General features: G+C 38.4%; 1 protein-coding gene across 1 annotated transcript in view; it reads right to left on the bottom strand.

Moving 5' to 3' along the window:
• Nucleotides 1–23,468, bottom strand: part of FRMPD1 (FERM and PDZ domain containing 1) — a 998,362-nt gene that overhangs the window by 768,819 nt on the left and 206,075 nt on the right. The window contains exon 4 of the mRNA XM_044059294.1: nt 19,588–19,633. Within this exon, the coding sequence (XP_043915229.1) occupies nt 19,588–19,633 (46 nt within the window). The remainder of the gene's footprint in view (nt 1–19,587; nt 19,634–23,468) is intronic.

The following is a 23,468-nucleotide window of genomic DNA, read 5'->3' as shown; positions in this document are numbered from 1 at the left end:
TGAGTCATAATAAAAAAACAATACAATTGGCAATCCGATTAAAGATTGTTTTCCAACAGCCATGCCCAACTTATTAGTAGTAAAGAAGACAACCAAATGATCAGACATTCCAAACCCTTTAGGTCTAGCTATTTAGGAAAAAAAGATGTCTACTTGAATCCATGAAGTCTAGGGTGCATTGTCCTGAATTCTGAGAAAAGGGATATAACATCAGATGATGAATTTTTTGGTTGAAGACAGCATCCAATACAGCCTTAGGCATAAAGGATGAATAAGCTAAAACAGGTGTTTACTGCAAGTACTTGTGTGCTATTTGTTCATGACACACTTGCTCACTGCCACTTGCTCCAAAAGGCAAGTGCTCTAAGTTAAAGTAACTTGAACTCCCATGACTTCTTAGCCCTACCAATACCCTTTTCTACACAACTGTATACCTACCAGAGCCCTAACACTAAGCCTAAAATGCCTGTCTCACTCCCTAACCCTAAAACTCCCTTCTCTCTCAATAAACTTACCCCCCACCGCTCCATAACCCTAAGACTACCTTCAGTCCCTCAACCCTAAAATCCCATTACTACTCCCTAACCCTAAAATTCCCTTTGTGCTCCCTAAATCTAAAATCCCCTCCCCATTCCCTAAAAACTAAACACCCCTTCCTGAGCATTACCCTAATCTACACTCTCGCCCCTTCATCATGGCTAATGTGTTGGGGTAAAGTGTGGCAGCTTCTTACCTAAATTCAAATTCAATTCCAAGCACAAAGCAAGAGGCAGGTACCTGAGATACAAGAGGCTCAAGTCCCTCAAGCACTTCTAGAATATCCCTAAAACAGTCATGCTATCCTTATGATAAATGAGGCATGCAGTGGAGGAAAATCTTAGCTACAAAGGTTAGATTACAGATAGCATTCTGGGGGGAAAAAAGACTATTTCTTACCACATCAGACAGTTATAGATCAGTGTGATGCCCGTGCCCTGGCCAGCAATCAAGGAGACTCAATCCTCACCACTAACACCAGAGAGGGCGTCTCATATGAGAGGAAAGGATAACAAATACACACAGTAAAGTGCAATCTCCCTTAAAAGCACACAGAGATCACAGTCAGTCTGGGGCTGGTCACTCCTTTGCTCCCCAGGTCCCCAATAAGACTCCCCACTGGCACAACTATAGGGTCCAGATCTCAGCCTAGCTGGTCAAGCTAAAATCTCCAGCACCCTCTCTGTCCAACCAGTGCTTCGTGTCCCTGCCCAAGTAGCTGACACACCCACACTTTGAGATAAGAGTTTACACAACTACACAAACACTTCTGGGGAAGGCTGACACAGGTTCTCAAGCTCTGCTCCTTTTACCCAGACTATACAGTAGTAATTACTGCCACTACCCAGCTAATATTTATCAGCTACTCAAAGGCCCTTAAAAGGGTGTCCAATTATTACTGTGCAATATTATTATCCAATTGGTAGATGTGACTAAACAGTCAAGGCTTATTACAGTGACTTGGTACAGGATCCTTATATACATGCAATGTACTCTAGAGCTTAACTTATCCCTACACAAACCACCCTCAGTTAAAAGGTTTAAAATATTTAATAATAAATAATTTAAACCACAAGACAATACTTTATATTACACAGTCAGTGCTAGTCAAGAGTTCAGAGATTACACAGAAATACTTAAAATAAATCAGTAGTACAGTTTGGACATCACAGAAAAACACTTAGTCTAATCTTTCTAGTCTAGCTATCCCTACAAGGAAACACAAGTCTAAGATAACTTAGCATGTGAGCAAGAGGCAGTGCTGTGAGCTGGATGATCAAGACAAAAATGCTTAATGCCATCTGATTCTCACTGTTTAAATTGCTATTGCAGTTCTGATAAACATTACATCATCTTTTTACACTTTCCTGGTGTTCCTAGGCTACACATTAATTACATTTACATTTTTAACATCTCCCTTTTGTTATCTTGCAGCTGGTCAGGAACATAGCAATAAAAATACATTTGCATGTTTAAATCTAGCAATTTAACTCTTGGTTAAAGCAATAGAATTTCTTCATCGAGACTTTTCGGCACCACTGTCTACTTCAAAGGGTCGCCACATGCTTTACTTTGGTCAGTAGAGTGCACTGTTGTCCCATTTATTTCCAGTTCGACATGTAACAGTATTTCTTTACATTTAAGACAACAAGGCTATAGTTTACATTTATATTTACAAATGACAGAATTATCTGCACAATTCTATCTGCTTAGGCTGGCAGCCTTCACCCTTCTCTACCAGTCTTCACAACCAGTATAGTTATAGAAGCTTCATCAGCAGTATCTATGATTTTATTCACAAACACACGCACACATATACACACGTGTGTGTGTGTGTGTGTGTGTGTGTGTGTGTGTGTGTGTGTGTGTGTGTGTGTGTGTGTGTGTGAGTATGTGTTTGTGTGTGTTTTAAACATTTAATTTTATTTAATTTTATTTACATTTTCTCTGGTGGGTTAACCCTACTGGGCAGTGCACATTTTCAGGGTGGGGGTGGCCTGGAAATTCCCCACCATAAATAATACATTAATAACCGTTACTGTCATTAGCCTAAACTCAAACACACTACAAGTATAGCAATTACAGTAATTATAGACAATATTAAGGTTATCTATAGCATAACCAGAAACATACATGTATGTAACTTTTGAAGAAAATTTGTAGCAATGAGCAATATAGACAGGCAAATATTCTAAATAACAAATGATGTGGTTGTTATACTTTTGAAACGTCATATGATATAGGCAAGAAATATGTACAAATAATGGCTGTTATGGATAGGATGAATTAGTAGTAAAAACAAAGACTGGGATACAGTAAAAGACAACTTGTGGATTAGTTTGTGATGTAAGAGATGGAGTGAGACTCATGGTGGAGAATTAGTGGGATAATTACCGATGAGGCAGGTGGTAGAAGGATGCAGATTCTGGGATAGTTACAGGTGAGGCAGGTAGTAGAAAGATGCAGAATTTGTGATAGTTATGGGTGAGGCAGATGGTATGAAGATGCAGACTGGGATAGTTACAGATGAGAAAGATGGTAGAAGGATACAGAATTTGGGAGAGTTACAGGTGAGGCAGATAGGAAGATGCAGACTGTGGGATAGTTACAGATCAGGCAGATGGTAGAAGGATGCAGATCGTGGGATAGCTACAGATGAGGCATATGGTAGGAGGATGCAGATTGTGGGATAGTTACAGGTGAGGCAGATGGTAGGATGAAACAGACTGTGGCATAGTTAGAGGTGAGGCAGATGGGAGGAGGATGCAGATTTTGTGACAGTTACAGGTGAGGCAGATGGTAGGAGGATGCAGATTGTGGGATAGTTACAGGTGAGGCAGGTGTTAGGAGGCTGCAGATTGTGCGATAGTTACAGGTGAGGCAGAAGGTAGGAGGATGCAGATTGCGGGGTAGTTACAGTTGAGGCAGATGGTAGGAGGCTGCAGATTGTGGGATAGTTACAGGTGAGGCAGGTGTTAGGAGGCTGCAGATTGTGCGATAGTTGCAGGTGAGGCAGAAGGTAGGAGGATGCAGATTGTGGGACAGTTACAAATGAGGCAGATGGTAGGAGGATCTGAGCTGAAATTTATGAAGTAGTAGTATGTATGATCACTTACTTTTGTATGAACTGTACTCTTTATATTTAGCTTTGAACATGTGACTATTATGATTATGGGGTGTTACATCAATTATTGCCATCTGTCTCAAGTCAATACAACTCTCCCACCTTCTTTGTGAGTAGTGCCCACCCATCAAAGGTCTTCTCTCATGCAATTCATCCCTTGGCTAGTTGTCCTCCTTTCCTATTGTCTTCTCTCTGTCTCTCCTAAATCATCCTCACCAAACCATCTTCTGTAAATGTGACCAATGGCAATTGGTTCTCTCTCACCTTTTCTGCAGTTGAGGCTACTTTGGCTTCTGTTCTGATGCCCTCATTTCTTCATCTGTCCCACAATGTGCATCCTACCACCTATCTTAGTTTCCACAACTGCTACACCTTCACTACGTAGGTATCAGTGCCATACAGAAGCACTTGGCTGCACCATTATTTTGTACACCTTACTTTTCTGCCTCTTTAGCATTCTTCTATCAAGCACTAACCCTGACACTTTGTGCCACTTGGCTGCAGCACTTCTGATTCTAGCTTTGACCTCCTCATTCAAACATCCCTTTTCCTAAATGAATCCTCCCAGATACTTAAAGCTGTTAACCTGTCCCACTATTTTCCCTTCTATCTCAATGTTCAGCTTCTACTGATTTCTCCCATTTGCTGCATGAACTCTGTACTCAGTTTTATCCCATGTGTCTTCAGTTTAGCATTGTAATCCCCTATCATTTGCATTTCCCATTCAGGGTCTGAATGTAGTGCCACATTATCTGCATCTGCCTCACTGACTAGTTGTCTAATGTAGTGCATCACCAGTATAAACAGCAGCAGGAATAGAGCTGAACCCTGATGTACACCCACTCCCACTGGGAACTGTGAGTCTGAATGCTGTTCATAACTGTGTCTTATTTTAACAGCCCGTGGATTGCAGCTTTTAAAAACAACTTCACTGCAGTGTTTTCTTTTACACTTTGCTTTGTCTTAAGAATGACTACCACCAATTGCCATAAAGTTTTCAGCTCCCCAGCTGGTTCATATTTTGTTAAGTCAGACACATGCCTAGGTTTATTGTGTAAATTCAAGGCAGTTCTGGAGTGCAGTGCAGTCATCTTCGGATGTAGTGTTGGCCAAAATTAGATGAAAATGATTTTTAAGGATGTTTTTACCTGCTGGGCCCTGTTGTCATTCTAGCAATCTTGTGACAGGTAACATGCAGAAGACATTTTTCTATATCCTACCCAGAGTGGAAAAGTAGACAGAACTGTATGCAGTCAGTACTGGCAGTAGAAAATGGCTTACAGCCTTTTTCTTTTAAAGGGGAGATAATCGCTTTTAAGCTAAGCCTAGTCTTGTATTAGCTCTCAGTATTATATAATTTCACATAGCCATGGAAATGTCACATTTGGATTTAGGTTTATTTTGAAGTATTAAGAGCTAACAAGCAAGTCAACAGTCTCAACAGTTACATGTTGTATATGCAGTACTTATATTCAATTTGTCCTGCATTATTTCTTTATTAACAGAATCACTTTTGTTTTAGTTCCTTCCAAGAAAGGGTTATAAAGAGGTCTACTTTTTTTTTCACTCTACAAAACCGATCAAGATGCACTAAATGAGTAGAGCAAAAAATAGGTAACTGCAGCACAATGTACACAGAAGGTCAGTCTGATTGAGATATAGGATATATATATTTTTTATTTACATTTATTTACCGTGTTTGAAAACTTATTGAAATTGACCAATTTCTGGCTTAGCCTTGGTGAAACAGAAAATATTTCAAAAACACAAAAACGCAGAAATGTAAGCAATTACAGACTGGTTTAGTTACATAGCAAACTGTATATGTAAATTGTAGTGAACAACCAGAGTGTAATATACAACATTTACATTATTTTCTAAAATGGGTCAACCTTCAGTAATTCTGTGAGGGGATGAAGGAAGAGGAAAGAAGAGAGGGATAGTCTGTTAGGTGATATGTATTCTGTTGAAGCAGGAGAATTTGGCTTGCATGAAGAAGTGCTTTTTGAGTCTCATTCCGAATTTGGAGAAAGTGCTGATTTCCTTTAGGCTGATGGGTAGAATATGCAAAAGAGAAGATGCCTGAGAGGAGAATGCATGTATAGCTCTGTGGAGTTTGTCTTTTTTTAGGTTAATAAAGTGAAGCTCACAGAGGGGTGACTTGGTAATGAACTGGCAGATGCTGTTGGAAATTTTCTGGAGTGTGGCGGTGCTTTTCTCAGAGGTAGATATGAGAATTCCTTTGCAAATTGCTGATCTGGCTGGTTGGGATAGAAAAGGAGAGATTTTTTTTTAGCCCAGAAGGGGATGGAGTTTATTTTTGCTCTCACTCTATCTGGAAATGGAAGTTTAGAAATTGAGATTGATAAACCATAATCCTAGTAATTTGAAGGTGGAAGTTGTTTCTGTGGCATGACTAAGTAAATCAAAGATAGTTAGAGAGGTTCTTGGTGATTTTTTTCAAGTTTCAAAAAAGGATTTTATTTTAACTGTGAGGTGTCTGTCAGTGAGGAATTTTATAAACCAGGGATTACTATCTGGGCTGATACCAATTTCAATCAGTTTGTTTCAGAGATGATAGTGGTCAATGAGGTCCAATGCCTTTTTCATGTAAGGAGGCCTTTATCAGTCTTTTGCAGGATGTCAGCTGTTTGGTACCAAAGTGTTTTCGTAGTACTTTGTCCAGACCAGAATCTGTGCTTTTTGGAGGACAGCAGGTGATACTGCTGAATGTAGTGAGGTGGGTATAGACAATTTTTTTCTAGATGTTTATCCAGTGTTGGAAGGATAGATATTGGATGGAAATAAAAAAGTATCTTTTGGGTTGGTTTGCTTTGAGTGGGATTTATTCAGGGCAGTTTTCCTAATCTGTGGCATGACATTTTGTTTGAGATGCTTATGGCTCACTTAATCTAAAATTAATTTCAACAAAACCCCAGAACATCAACACTGACTATGGATCCCTCTAGGTTCAACAATCTTTGCTCATGGATACACCTGCTATATCTCACAGATCAGACACTACGCAAAACATTGCTTTTCACTGGAGGGCTCTCTTGAGCACTACACAGATGAAAAACTGATGTAAATTGGTTTTGTCTTTTTCATTCTAGCCCACACTACACCCCGAGTTCCACTTGTGTTTAACAAGGATACATAAAAAAGAAATATACATGGTTACTTCCTTCTCCCATGATAGGGCTATCTTAGAGAGCCTGATTGTCAAAATGCATAAGAAATACAGCAATGTCTTTGTGATTTCTGCTTCCTACATTTTTCTCCTGAGTTATGGTGGCATGACTGGTTAAACATAGGTACCTGATTATCTAACAATTATTACAAGCACTGTGTCATACCGCTGTACCAAAATGAACTCCATTGTAGAATTCTGAAGAAACAAAAGGCACTATATTATGTTTTGGGGCTTAATGTAATTAAAACTAGTATATAGCATGAATCCATGTCTTTTTCTACCCACTGATTATTTTCAGTTGAATAATGGAACAGTGTAAGTGTAGGCAATTATTAATTTGAAGTGGTGCCCATGTGTACCCATGTGTATTTTGTTTGTCTCTTGTTTGTGTCTTTCGGCTTTTTCCTGGTTAGGGGTCGCCACAGCGGAACTCCGGTCTGGTAATGATTGGCAGTAGAGTTTTACGTGCTGGCTTGCTGGGCCTAATGCACAACCTTCAACAAAGGAAAGCCCATTCACGCATGTCGCCACACAGAAGACGCTGTAACTGACGATTGAACGGGCAACGTCTAACTGTGATGCGACAACCTACCGCAGCACCACCACTGCAGTTTGTACCCATGTGTATTTTAATAAAGGAAAAATGGTCACCATCTCTACCAGCAGAATTAATAACAAATGGTAGATTCAGAGACTTGGATGTTGTTGGAAGTTAATGCTGGACGCTTGGCTATTACTGACATATGGCTTAAAGATTACTTCTGTTTGTCCATTTAATTAGCTAGTATGTACTGTATGAAGGGAGTACTGAAGTTTGTCAGAATACAACTCATCAATGTGTTTTTCACTGAAAAAATACATTGATGATGAATTCTGTTGGAAGATCACAGAGCAAGGGAAGGGAAATAGAGGGTTCTTTCACTTCCTGTGCTGTGAGTTGATGTTGCTCCAGATTGTAGTGTAAGTGATAGGAGCAAGTCCTCTATTATCCTTTACTTACATTGTAATCCATCAGTTTTGGATTCAGTATGTAGATCAAAGTATAAGTGAAGGTGAATGGAGGGCTCATTCCATTCACTTGCATTGTGATTCCGCATTGGGTATTCTGTTCTACCCAGAGAAGATGACAGTAGGGTAAGAGAGTTTACCATTTTCCACACTGTTGTGTTATCTCACAGTTAGCATATTAGTAGTCATGGGGTTGTGGTATGCACAAGGTGTTTTTTTCCCCTGCAACAAAATGTATTTTATGTGTATCAATTTTTTGGCATTTGCAATGAAAGTCGGTGGTCTGTGTCTGATGTACTAAATTTCAGTGTCAGTTTACATTGATGATTCATTATAAATCCTGTATATATGTGAACAACATCTACATAGAGATGATGAGGTATATTCTCCTATTTTATTAAAACCCATATGCAAGCCAACTTGGTAAAAAAGAAAAACATCTTATGCGGATGACAGGACAGCCCTTGTTAGCTAGAAGGTCAAAAACACAGAGAATGTACTACAATGTACACAGACAAAGTCTACATTCCCCATTCTCTCTTGGTCAACACAAGCTCCTGGAAGATGTGCTTTGGAGTATGCCTCAAGAATTATCTAATCATGACTTCAACTCATTGGAGAATCTAAATCTGAAGTAAAGTAAATGGTAATATTAGGCTGTAGGAGAGAGCAATTGTGCTTAAAAACCTTGTCCAATTATTTGAGAACCTTGCTAGGCCTAACCCAGAATTACATAAATCATTTCGAATAAAATATGAAAAAGAGAGTATTGGTCAACTCCCTGTGGTTCATCTATCCAGTTGTGTAGATCAATGTGTGTGTATGTACCTTTAAGAAGCTATCCAAGGACTTGCACAAGTGTATAAATACTGAGCATGTGAGTTTGACTGCCATTTTGTAGTAAGCTGTTGAAATGTAAACGTATGTATGTAAGGTCTGTCTGTTAATCAGTTAATTTATATTTTATGATGCTGCTATCCATCCTAATGTGCTTCCATGTATTAAAGTATCTAAACAAAATACCCCGCCTGCTTGTCATCTATGTTAGAGAGGGACGAGTGACAAGTTGTTTTTAAAAAATCAAAAGTCAATATCTATTTATGCCTTAGGAAGATATTCTCTGTGAGAATGGGATGGAAATCTATCTTCTAACAGACCTTGACTTTATCAAATGAGATTCACTGCTAGTATAAGTAGATGTTTCAAAAGCTCTAAGTATGTTTTATGGAAACTAATTCCTATGTAGGAAAAGTTGATCTCATTAAGGGCAACACACGTCCTTGGTTTTATTCTATCTTTCAGTAGTAAATAAGAAAAAAGCCAAGTTTGGACAAGATGGAAAAAGTCCAAAAATCCCACCTACTATCCAGAGTTTAATTCAGTGATGTCAGCATAGGTACCAACCCAGCTAAAGTAGCTGTATCAGAATGACTCGTGATTTTCTATTGCATCATCGTAGACCATTCTAAAGTCATAAAGTAGCCAGTAAAGGGTTTTAATATGAAAAAAGGACAGCAATAATTTGCACACTGGAAGTATAAATAGTTTAGTCAATGATATTGAGAAACCGATGTTACTGAATGGCAACCTTTGTCATCCCAGATCAGCTAATCTGGCCTCGTGTAAAGCTGATCACATAAGTATTTTGTTTAGAAATTCATTATTTAACACTCCTTGTTTTTCACTTTAGGACTAATTTGTCTAAAAAATGCAAATCACTTGAAAAAGTTAGAACACAACATAAATCTATTCTGGCAGTCCAATATCCCTTCTTTCTCAAGATCAAACAAATCAAAGTCACGAACAAAACCAAATAAACCACTAAAGCAGCGAAAAGAGGGTCCCAGCAGCAATAAAATGCACAGAAACGAGTAAAAAATAAATCAATCCACTTCTTTATTCACACGTATACACGTAAAGAACTTATAGTGAGACTTCCTAGACCTGATCAGCTTTTTGTTGCTGCTGGGACCCTATTTTCGCTGCTTTAGTGGTTTATTCTTTCTCAAGATGGCAGGATCTAAGACTGCAAAGCGACTAATGCATATATATAATCTTTCCCTCAAATCAGGAGTAGTCCAGCCCATACTAAACTCTGCCTTAAGGCATTTACCAAAAGTGGCTTCACCAAGGCTGGCCCAGTAGCATACAAAGATAAAGTCCTAACAACAACCCAGGTGACTTGACTTCAATTAGCAGTTCAGGTATCTGATGACCTGGCAAGGGAAGATAGGTGATTTCTACCCTGGGAGGGAGAGAAGGCAGTGGCACATTGTTGACTGTCTCTGCCACTCTAGTGTAATGAGACAGAGGTCCCACATTGCACTGAAGGCAGCTGTCAGCTGGGAAGGGCATGCAATGTGTCTGCCTGAAACACAGTAGCTCCCTGTCTTGCATGCAAAGAAGTGCACAGGTTTTCCCTGCATGAATATGGGTGGTACATCACTACCAGGGGGTTGAATTAGGGCTAATATACAAAAGTTGTCATGGCTGGAATACTGGTGAGATCAGAGAGCACCTCTGTTGTTTTCCTGGATAATGGGGCCCCCAAACAGGACTTGGTGTTCCCCACTCCTCTGGAATCGCCAGTGTCCGATTGGTGAGGCTTAAGGGGTGACAGGAAGACCAAGGAAAAACAAAGGAAATAAGAGTGGGCTTGACCAACTCAGGACAGTACTACAATCCCATTTCTAACCCCAACAACTGGTGAAGATAATAGAAAAAAAATACTACACTCATAGTGGGTTGAACATGTAGTCAAATAAGGAATACTGTGTGATGCACAGCATAATTTCTTAAAGGAATTCAACAGCTTATCTGACAGTTTCCTGGTGTTGGACAGCATCTAAATAAACATAGAAAAGACGTTTCTGAGGGGATGTTACATTTCTGGATTTGAACGGAGTCTGGAGAGCTGATCATACTTGGCTACTTATGAAGTTTGAAAGTCTGTAATTTAAAGAGGAACGGACATTTAATTTAGTAATTATGTAAGAAGAGATGCATCTTTTAAGGTGTTGTCTGGTTCTGCTATTTCAGAAGATGGCACATTTCAAGCCAGAGCCCTCCAGGGTTCAGTATGATGACCTGTCCTATTTTGGCTTTTTGCTAATGATTTGATTCTTACACTACAACTGCAGAGTATTGTGTATGTGGATGAGCTGATGCTACCTAAAAGGACACTACATAGCTTACTGCTGCAAAGAAAATAACACAATAATTAAAAAAAAAGAAGTATGGCAATACTTTTAAATTAAAGATGAATACTAACGGGACAACATCTGTGACCTTTGGTAGTTCCTAAAGACTGAATGAAGCAAATGCTTTTAAAATATCAGAGCCCCTGTGTCTACTTAATCTAGCTGTCTTGTTTAAACAGTAGAGATACAAAAAGGTATGGTTTCTTCTATTTCACTTATGTATTACTCAGTTATACACTTAATAAACAGCATACTTTTGGGTCTAGAAGAGTTATCTGTCTTAGCTTCTAATGCCCACATTAGAATATTTGCTGTCAAACACTACACTGAAATCTTTGCAAGACACCACTAACCTTCAAACTATCCTAAACAAAATTTCATCCAAATCTTATGAGCATCATCTGGAAAGGCACACTATTTTATTTAAATGACCACATCTGGAATACAGTCCTTCATTAGCTTATAAAGCAGAAATCCCTACTCATATTTATCTTCTGAAAACTATGGACCCTATGGTCCTTATAGCAAAATGACTAGCTCCCAACATAGTGTGTGTGTGTGTGTGTGTGTGTGTGTATGTGTGTGTGTGTGTGTGTGTGTGTGTGTTGGGGGGAGGCATTTAATAAGAATGCTCCTGCTGCATGAATGTAAATGTTTCAACAGAGTATATATTAGGATATTGTGTTATCCAAAACTTTTATTATGAAAATTTCTCATAAGTCTGTAAATGTCAGTGTTATAAAGAAACTATTCAAGCTTTCATATCCCATTAGAAACACTTCAGTATTTTCTGTGCCCTAAATGAGTTTTAATGTTTCAAAATTTGTTGCACAAACCTGGTTCCATTACCTTGCCAGTTTAATGACAGATTACAGTGTATAGCTCTTTTACGTTTCATTTACTTGCACTGTGTTAAGTTTGTGTGTGCGTTACTGAAATAAGCCTGCAATAGGTAGTGTTGTGTCCAGTTGTGTTGCTGTCACCACATATTATTTTCTTTTACCTATGTATCACTCAATTATGCAAAAGTAGGTTATACTTTCAAGTGGTATTATCTGTACTACTGGTGAAGGTCATGGTTAAAATATCCACAAACCAGATCAGTTACATTACAAACAAACAAATACAGCTGTATTTGTACACTTTTAGTTTACTATGTAAAAGAAATAGTAAAAACATAAGTCAGTACTTTTATGAAGCCCTCTTTAATACTGTCTTAACATACTTATTAATACTTTGGTGAACAACCAAATCAAAAGCACAGGCCTCATCTAAATCAGTTGCTTTACGGAACAGGTATCATTAACAGTGGTTAAGATTTTAGAGAGAAAAGATATCTACAGTTATCAACCACTGCATAATAATGTGAAAGGTTAGAAGAAGAAAACAACAATAAATGGTTTCAGAAATATAGCTGGATACACCGCTACCCATTGAAGACATATTCAATAATAAAAACACAAACTTAACGCAGCACAAGTAAATGAAACAAAGGAACTATGCACTGTAATTTTATACAAATATTACTAGTTAAGGCTGAAGCTCAGCTATTGCTTAAGACTTATTTATTGTTAGAGTACTGGATTCCAAAACAACAGGGTAGCATTGCTGAAGGCCTCTGTAATCAGAAAATCAAGCCGTGAGCTGGAAATGGAGTCATATAAATATACAGATAGAACTTTTGAAAGGAGCAATCTAACATAGCAGTAACAGAATAAGCAACCCTGCAGCACTGCAACTCAGAAATACCACTTAATACAAGGCCTGCTGTACTCAAGATTCTTCTGAGCATGAATGGACTGCATTTCTTGCAGTGAACTACATGTACGTTAATTGAAAATAAAATGTTGATACCAGCAAAGAATGCAGACTTTCAAAGCTATGTTAAGGATTTTTAATCACATACATTGTTTCTTAAATGACAAAATGGCTGCATAAAAGGTGCGTCTAAAACTGCTGGTCTGATACTAGATACACTGACTAGGGATCACAGTGTCCAATATAATCACTGCTTGGAGCAGGGATGATAGCAAAATGGAAATGAAGCGTGTAAAAGTGATCAAGTGCAAACAACAAGAGCAAGGCAAGGCAAAAACTGTGAAATGAAAGGATGGGTCTTCAGGGAAGCATTTTTGGAGGGAAAGCCCCCATTTTTTTAAGAAAGAAAAGAACAAAGTGGCTGAAAGTAAAAAAAGATAGACATGGTAAAGGAACAGAATGTAACAGGAATGCACATAGATACTGATAAGCAAGCCTAACAGGGGTGGGCCTGTTACAAATGAGAAAGGATCTCAAGGAACAGTAATGACCAGCAAATGGTGGATGCATGCACTGGGGTGGGGATGGATAACAAATTAAGGGCCAGTGAGAACACAAAATATGCAGACATGCTGAAAACTATACATTCATATATTATGAAGTCCACATGATAGTGGCCATGTTAAATGCCAATCTTGTCTGTTGCCTGGTCAATATTCCACTGTATAAAGAAAGCAGTTTATGTGCAGAAAGTGTATTTTTGTCCCATGGAGAGGGATTTATATAATGGTTAAGGCGTTTACCTCATAGACAAAGGGTATAGGGTTTGATTCTCACCTTTGAGAAAAATTGGCTGGGCTTAAAATGACCCACAAGGTAGCTAGCCTAGTACTTATCTATGAACCTATGAGAATAGGTATAGCATCAGTGCACTGATAGGACGTAATGCATACAGCAAAAGATATCCTGTTTACAGTACACAGGCATGTCAGATGTCTGCAGTCTGGTTCACTCCTACAGCTTATATCTTAGACACAGGTGCAGAATGCCTGCAGTCAATATACTTGAATGCATAATTGTGTCATCAGTGACTGGGCATATGCTGAGATGCCAGATGGTGGACTTAATCAAAGAGCCACAGCACCAGTAAAGAAAATGTCATACAGGTTGACTATTGGCTGTCATATATAGGCCAAATGTTATGAGGACTAAACACGTTCCACTCCAGTTCAGAGTGCACACACCCATGAGTGCCTGAAGGATTTGTCAGAGAATGTCGCATTTCTCTGCCATTCTTTGAGCCAGTAACTGAGCAATGTGTTCAATTTCCCAAGCAGTCTCTGTGTACAGTTCTGCCTTTTCCAGAGCTCTACAATTAGTTAGCAAATAGCCATGTGGAAAACTCTTTTGAGTGATAGGACCACTCTGACTCATCCAATAATCTGTAATCTACCTGCAGCTATCCCATCCTCCTCCTTAGATATAGAATTATCAGAAAAGCATCTGAAAACTGAAATACAGAAGATGTCAATATGTCACACTAAGAACATTTTACCCCGCTGTCTTCTGATGTGGTGCAGTTGACATTGATAAGGTTACACAGTACTCCATTCTTTCTGTTCTGCATCTAAGCAATAACACGTTAAACTTACATTGCAGAGAACACAGACATAAGTATAATGACATCAGAAAAGGTGTGTCCAAACAATTAAAAGAAAGTAGAAAGGCTAAGCTTGCCACATAGTGAAAGTAGTCCATGGAAAATATGACTGTAGTGAAATAATAACACTAATGCTCATTCTATGCAACATGGGCAGAATAGTATGACACAGTACCTTGGAGGCTTGCAAGATAAAATCACACAAACAGGCATACATGCATAACGTGAATTATGACCAGCCCCCTTAACCTATACGACACTTGTACAATGTTAAATACTAACCTGATAAACTGAAATCCACAATCCAAATCCAGTTGCAGCATGACTACACTACATATAAAGCCACACTTGACACACACACACACACACACATTTTATACATCTATACCTATATACTTCTTTATATATATATATATATATATATATATATATATATATATATATATATATATATATATATATATATATAAATATATATATATATATATATATATATATATATATATATATATATATATATATATATATATATATATATATATATATATATATATATATATATATATATATATATATATATATATATATATATATATATATATATATATATATATATATATATATATATATATATATATAGATATATATATATATATAAAAATATATATATATATATATACATATATATATATATATATATATATATATATATATATATATATATATATATATATATATATATATATATATATATATACACACACACACATATATATATATATATATATATATATATATATATATATACACACACACACACACACATATATATATATATATATATATATATATATATATATATATATATATATATATATATATATATATATATATATATATTTATGTTTATGTTTTGGTATTAATACATTTTTTTTCCTGATTCTGGGCAGGAGAAGAGACTAATGCATCCCAGCACAATGCCATCATTAAGTGTCACAGAGATGTTTTTATGAGCCACCATTGCCCCTACCTAGCCTAGCATTCAGTGCTGTAAGAACATGAATTTCACAAATGTCTGCAAGTGTGTGCCACTGTTCATTTTAATCACTGAATGAAGCACCCCATACTACTACCAAGAGTTGTCAGTTCATGCTGAAATCCCATCTTGTCCCACCCTACAGGATAGCAGAGATGGAAAAATATTTCTCATCTTTGTTGCAGGGTCATGGAATTCACCACCCCACCCCCCTCCAGTCATACCCTATGAGATGCAATCTAGGCACCACGGGACTGCATGAAGCACCTAGATGAAAATACTCCTCCTATTATTGTTAGGGAATATAGAAGTGATAGACCTTCCCCAAATACACATTGTGGCTAAAAATGCAACATGTACACTACCTATGTTATATGATGCAAGTTTATAATAATGACAGTGAGTGCTTTCCTATACCTGTCCTTTGTGCACCGTGTACCTGTAGAGATGATGATAGTAGCGTCATACATGACCACTGTAACACGGTAGAAATATTGGTTTTGTCCAAGGCTTATACAGTATATTCAGGACAAACACTTTCAGCATAACATGTAATGTGAACATCACAGCAACAATCAAATGTGTGGGCATTATATTTATCTGTGTGCTGTAAGCATGCATTATGTGTCCTGGTACATTGTTTTGTATCAAATATTGTATTATCACTAATGCATAGACACATCTTGTGTTCCAGTCTCACACTCAGTGATGTGGTTCATCCTCTTCTTCTTCCATAGTTGCATTATCTCAGGTGACCAGCTAATGTTCCCACTTTTGTGTCCAGTGCATGGTAATAGATCTCCAACAATTTCCATAGACAGGCTACTGTGCTTAGTTGTTATCATGTAGTGAGTCCTGCACACAGTATGATCATCACTGAGTCCCACACACAATATGACACCAAAAATGTATACTGCAGTATATTCAGACACATGAACTGAGATGTCAGGAATCCAAAACACAGGCTCAGTCATGTTCCAGCTAAACATCTGCTTCAGTGTAAGATTTCCCTGCAGGTCATTGTAGGTTGTGTATAAGTGCCTTTAACATGGTTCAAAGGCACCTGGAAAACAGAAATCAGTATATGAAATATGCATACATATTGCTGATTATTTAATATACACTTAATACAGTATTTACGTTTTATATACATACTTAGTCAAAGATGTTCTTCCCATAAGCAAATGTTTTAAAAGCTGTACCTCACAATACATGGTTTCTGTATAACAGAATCATGGCAACTGTGTGGTTGTGATAGGGATATGTTCAGGTCTATCCCTTCTGTTGCACACATGAGTAGACAGTTCTGTGAATTCCACTGGTCAAAGTATGTTTTTCCTTCACCACTATAGTGCCTTTATACTTATGTTACCAAAATCAGTAGCATCAAAGACATGAGGGATGTGTGCTGCTTCACAAAGTACTTCCATGGCTGCAGGCCACAGATGCAGACAGCATGGCTATTTATTATGGAAGAAGCAAGCTATCCAATGTATTATAAAGGGACTCTGCAGCTAGACAACCCCATATATCTACTGTTTCCTAGCTGAGACCAAGTTCATAGTGTAATATTCACTGAAATGTATTCACTCCACACAGTCTAACTCTAACCATCAGAATGAAGGTACTAGCAGAGAAAGCTCATCTGTAAATCTTTTTAAGGTTTGCAAATTGCAACCCATAGGGAGTGATATTCTATGATATACTTCAATCCTGTAGACACACTGGAAAATTTGTAACTTTCTGGATATTATGAAATATGGCACAGTGACCAGAACTGTTACCATATACAGTGGATATAAAAAGTGTACACACTCCTGTTAAAATGCCAGGTTTTTGTGATGTAAAAAATGAGACCACAATAAATCATTTCAAAACTTTTTCCACCTTTAATGGGACCTATAACCTGTACAACTGAATTGAAAAACAAATCTGTTAGGGGAAAAAATATAAAAAATAAAAAAATGTACAATACACTGGTTGTATAAGTGTGCACACCCTTAAACTAATACTTTGTTGTGTGTGCACACCCTTAAATTAATACTTTGTTGAAGCACCTTTTGATTTAATTACAGTATTTGGTCTTCTTGGGTAGGAGTCTATCAGTATGGCACATCTTGACTTGGCAATATTTGCCCACTCTTCCTTGCAAAAGCTCTCCAAATCTGTCAGATTGGGAGGGCATCTCTTGTGCACAGCCCTCTTCAGGTCACACCACAGATTCCACAGATTTTCTATTGGATTTAGGTCTGGGCTCTGGCTGGGCCATTCCAAAACTTTAATTTTCTTCTGGTGAAGGCATTCTTTTGTTGATTTGGATGTATGCTTGGGGTCATTGTTGTGTTGAAAGGTGAAATTCCTTTTCATCTTCAGTTTTCTAGCAGACACCTGAAGGTTTTGGGCCAAAAGTGACTGGCATTTGGAACTGTTCATAATTCCGTCCACCTTGACTAAAGCCCCAGTTCCAGCTGAAGAAAAGCAACCCCAAAGCATGATACTGCCACCACCATGTTTCACAGTGGGGAAGGTATTCTTTTGGTGATGCAAAGTGTTGTTTTTGTGCCAAATGTACCTTTTGGAATTGTGGCAAAAAAGTTCAACCTTGGTCTCCTCAGACCATAACACATTTTCCCACATGCGTTTGGGAGATGTGATGTATTGTTTTTCAAACTTTAGCCGGGCCTGAATGTTTTTCTGTCTAAGAAAAGGCTTCCGTCTTGCAACCCTACCCCATAGTCCAGACATATGAAGAATATGGGAGATTGTTGTTACATGTAGTACACAACCAGTACTTTCCAGAAATTCCTACAGCTCCTTCAGTATTGCTGTAGGTCTTTTGACAGCCTCCCTGACCAGTTTTAGTCTTGTCTTTTCATCAATTTTGGAGGGACATCCAGTTCTTTGCAACCTCACTGTTGTCCCATATTTTCTCCGCTTTCTGATGACTGTCTTCACTGTGTTCCATGGTATATCCAATATTGTGGAAATGTCGTTGTACTCTTTTCTTGACTGATACCTTTCAACAGTGAGATCCCTTTGATGCTTTGTAAGCTCTCTGAGAACTATGGCTTTTGCTGTAGCAGGCAACTGAGTAAATGTCAGGAAAACCCTACTAGGACAGCTGAACTTTATTTGGGGTTAATCAGAGTCTCTTTAATTGATGACAGCTGTGTACCCAAGAAGACTGAATGTTGTAATTAAATCAAAAGATGCTTCAACAAAGTATTAGTTTAAGGGTGTGCACACTTATGCAACCAGCGTATTGTATTTTTTTTTTTAATTTTTCCCCTAACAGATCTGTTTGTTTTTCAATTGAATTGTAGAGGTTATAGGTCACATTAAAGGTGGGAAAAGTTTTGAAATGATTATTGTGGTCTCATTTTTTATATCACCTGTCATTTTAACAGGGGTGTGTACACTTTATATATCCACTGTAATTTATGCAAGGTACCAAAGTAAGTAGGCATGTTTTATAATTCCTGATTATCATTATTTCACTAATTCTTATTCTTACCTCTAAAGTCACCTTCTAGTATCTTTATTGGTTCAGAAAGTGAAATGTATACAATCATCTTCAGCTGCACATTAACTTTAACAACCAGTAGATGTTTGCGCTATGAATCATGCAGGAAGAAGCGTACCTTCTTATACATGAATATGATTATATGTGCAGGCATTAGTCTACTACAAATTAAGAATACAAAATCCATGGAGTGTCTGTGCAGCCCCAACTCAGAAAGGTAACTCCTCACATGCTCTGACCCTTGGAGGCGCATTTGCATTAAAACCTAAAATATTTAACAAATATGTGAGCAGAAGTTGTTAAAGAAGTAGCAAAATGCTAACACTTTGTGTATTAACAGACATTGCGTAAGCACCCACAGATGATCTTTACTTTGAATAATTGGGAAGTTTCATTCTACTTTTAATTATTTCCTCGTTTTCTGCATCTGAATGCACAGCATCGATGCATCACACAAAGAAACATCTCTGAATATACTACAGAAGCAATACAGTTACATTTACAAACACTAATTATACTTCTGAAAATTAAGAAAATGTGAAACTTACTGAGCTGTTTCTAAGTACAGTGAGAAAAATGGAGTCCTCGGAGTCCCTGTAAAAAACAGTATATTGCATCAGCTTGCAGTCAACATACATTAAGAATTACACAGCATTACAGAAATTCTGTCCATTTGATGCATGGTACTGTCTTTATATTTCATTACATATTAAAATGTAATTTCAATAAAATGGATGCAGTTATCTCACAGCTAAATGCATATTTTTCTGTCAGAAACACAAATAATCATTGCTCTTCTCAAAATTTATAACTGGGAAACTAAATGTAGTATCTCTGATGTTTTGTACTCCAAGTAACTGGGAATCTAAATGCATCTCTGGTGTTTGGTACGCCTGGTAACTGGGGAACTAAATGTAGTATCTCTGGCGTTTTGTATTCCAAGTAACTGGAAAACTAAATGTAGTATCTCTGGTGTTTCGTATTCTAGCTAGAAGCATTCCTGGCAACACTGTTATTTTGATTGGATAATTTGGCTGGTTTCTGTTTCTCTGCCTTTAATAGCCAGTGTTTTAAACCAGTTTGTACTTGTTTGCTCAAGCTGCTCAAAGGCGAAGTGAGACAAACCTTTTGCCATTGCCCTGCTGTGATATTAGAAAAAGAGAAGTGCTTATTTTCAACTGTTTTCTGCACTTCTGTTTTACTGCATATCTGTTTAATCTGTGCAACTATTTTTTTAGATCTCACCCACCGGCCCAGCTGCTGTTGTGGTCTTAAAGCTTGGTGGCTTTGCGCTGACCATCTCTAGTATGAAGCTGATAAAGGACACTCCCCCCAGTCACATTATATCAGCTCATTCTACTGTTTATCGTGGGAACTTTGTAAAGGCCCACCCCTTTAGCTTCTCAATCTTGAATTATCTTATTATCTTCTGTCTCCTCACTTTCTACTAAAAGAAAAAAAAAAACTGTACCTCTCCCTACTTCATTTTGCTGCTTGTGGTTAGGAGTTCAACTGCATTTAGTTTGCCGTAATTATTACTGCTTGTTGGTAGCCTCATTAAACTGATGACAGTATTCTACTGAATTGCTGCTTTGTGCTGTCTGTTACTGTTGTGATTGTGAGCTACTGTTTTCATTGCTATCTGCTGCGATTCATTACTGTTTAACTGCATTTTATTGCATTTCATCACTGTTTAACTGTATTTTTTCATACTGTGAGTTCCGTTCTTTTGACTATAAGTGATTAATCTTTGCTTCATTGTGAATTTTTTTTACTGTGTTCTTAACCTTAAAATTGAGTAGCATAGTCTAGATACAGGTCTGCTGCATCCAGAGCTTCAGCTGCATGGTTTTTAACCCTTTGTGAGGTATTCCAGCTACAGGTTTTCCCTTAGTAGCACTTGTGTTATCATCTAGTAGTACTATTCTTAGACCTTCCTCTCTTTACCCTCTTAGCTCTTTCAGTTTCTGACAAATATGGATGGACAATTTCCTACATTTTCTCCTGCCAGTCTGGTTGATACAGGCATCCTGAGACAGTGTAGCAACTGCCTCATGTACATGGACAACACTCTACTACTACCACCTAGGAACACAATTTGTGAGAGATGCAATTACATCAAGCACCTAGAGTAATTGCTCTCTCCCGCACAAACCAGTAAATCTGACACTGAGAAGGGTGGCAACATGAACACCACACCTCAAACACCACCCACACCTGCACAACACACCCCCACATATGCGGAGGTCCTCAACAAAAGCATACCCAAACAAAAGAGACCTCCCAGGCATAAACGTACTCAAATTCCACTGCTCACCACATTACACACCATACATAGTCCACACACCTGTGTCTCAAAGCCATTAAGGCCTAAACATAAACCCAACATGTTAGTCATAGGAGACTTCATTGTGAGACACACAGATGTGCCCCTCACCAGGCTGGATAAAGAGAAAGTCACAGTTAGTTGTTTGTCGGCTGCCAGAATCCGCCATATCACAAATGCATTCAAGTCTCTCAACAGGTACTGTTGTTACTCTGTCATAGTCCATGTTGGAGTGAATGATTTGAGACATACCTCCCTAGACTATATGAAGAGAGACATGATCGAGCTCGCTGAGTGTGTGTCCCAGGCAGGTATGTTCCTAACCTTAAGCAGCATTCTACCATCACCCAAAATGATGCCTCAATACAAACAGAAAATGATGACTTTAACAACTGGCCTAGTTTCTGGTGACATTCCAAGGGGATCCACTACCTGACAGCCTGGGATCACATGATTGACAAACCACAATGCTTTGCCAGACATGGCCTGCATCTGTCTCCCTTGGGCTTCAGGTTCCTGGCAAAGGCTTTTGCCACCTCCATAGTGCCTTTTTAGGCAATGCCATGAGGTCAAAACTACCAACATGACAATTTCATCAAAATGTAAATTAAAGGTCATGCTGCTAAACACTAGGAGTCTAAACATGAAACTGCACTCACTGCAAGGATTCTCTAGGCTGAACAAATATTATGATGCACAGGAAACACTCCAGTTGTAGTTAACAACTGATAAGACCCCTATTCAAATCATACCTAGCTATAGGCCTCCAACTCTGACTCAGGATGCCCACTCCACCTATCTGGACCTCTTTGAATCTATCAAGATTCAACCCTTTACCCTGATCCTGGGTGACTAACTATCCAGCCATAGAATGGAATAAATACTCATGCCAAAATACAAATGCCCAGAGATTCCTTGACTTCATCAGTGCTTGAACCAACTGGTTGACATCCCCACAAGAGGTGAAAGTATCTTGTACTTGGTATTAACCAACATGAGTAACCACTGCAGCATCCCTACAGTGTCATCATCCCTGTTAAAATCCGACCACAAAGCTGTCACTTTTGAAGTTACCATCTCCCCCAACCCCTCCCTAGCTAGGGTAAAAAAAAACTTCTACAAAGCCAATTACAACCTCCTGAGGGAAGGTATAAACAGCTTCAAAGCCTCCTCCCCTCCACAGGAACTGGCACATATGTCCAAACCTACACCAAAGTACTATATGAGCATTTATATAGCTGCATGGAATCAGGACTAACAGACAGGACACAATCATCCTCCTCAAGGAAGAGTAAACCTGTCTGGTGGACATCTACAACAAATAAACTCTATAATTAAAGGAAAAAAATGCTGTCCAGGACCAAGAAGGAACAGGTGCCTAATTGTAAGCAACCTCTCCTTAGCATGAATAAACAAATAGGAGCACTAGTGAAGTCCTCCGAAACAAACCTCGATTCCAAACTGGCCACATCTACTAAAGACAATGCTAAGGCCTTCTTCATATATGTCCAGATCTGCTCAAACTGGTGGCCAAGGACCCCACATACACAAACGCTGTAGATATAGCCATCTTGCTGGCAGACAGGTTCAGTGAAAACTTCACTACTCTGTTCCCCCATCAGTAAAACAGGACATCACCAGTACCTGTCCCCCTCCACTTATCTTTAGGGAGCAAGTCATCACTGCCCTCTCAAAGGCAAAAATACAGCCTCCATGGGACCTGATAACATCCCAGGCTGCATCCTACATGAACTCATGCAGGAATTTTCAGCACCATTAGCCATCCTATTCAACCAAAGCCTGAGTAGCGGCTTCAGCTCAGCCGAGTGGAGGACAACTACTGTCATCCCTTTGCACAAAGGTGGAGTGTCCACCGATCCAGGAAATTATAGACCCATCAGCCTAACTAGCCTGATCTGCAAGGCTATGGAAAGGATTATCATGGACCTCATTAACAAGGACATTGGCAACCTCCAGACACTTGATTCCACACAGTTTAGTTTTGTCAAGGGGAGGTCATGCCTGTTAAATTTGTCTGACTTCTTTGAGACAGTCACCAAGGCCATATATGAGGGGAAGACCACCTACCCTGACATGGCCTAA

Source organism: Protopterus annectens, chromosome 17.part0 (genome assembly GCF_019279795.1).
Source record: "Protopterus annectens isolate FY-2018-M chromosome 17.part0, PAN1.0, whole genome shotgun sequence".
Classification (NCBI taxonomy): Eukaryota; Metazoa; Chordata; order Ceratodontiformes; family Protopteridae; genus Protopterus; species Protopterus annectens.
The sequence above is the reverse complement of the archived record's forward strand: the minus strand, read 5'-3'. Positions and strand labels throughout refer to the sequence as shown.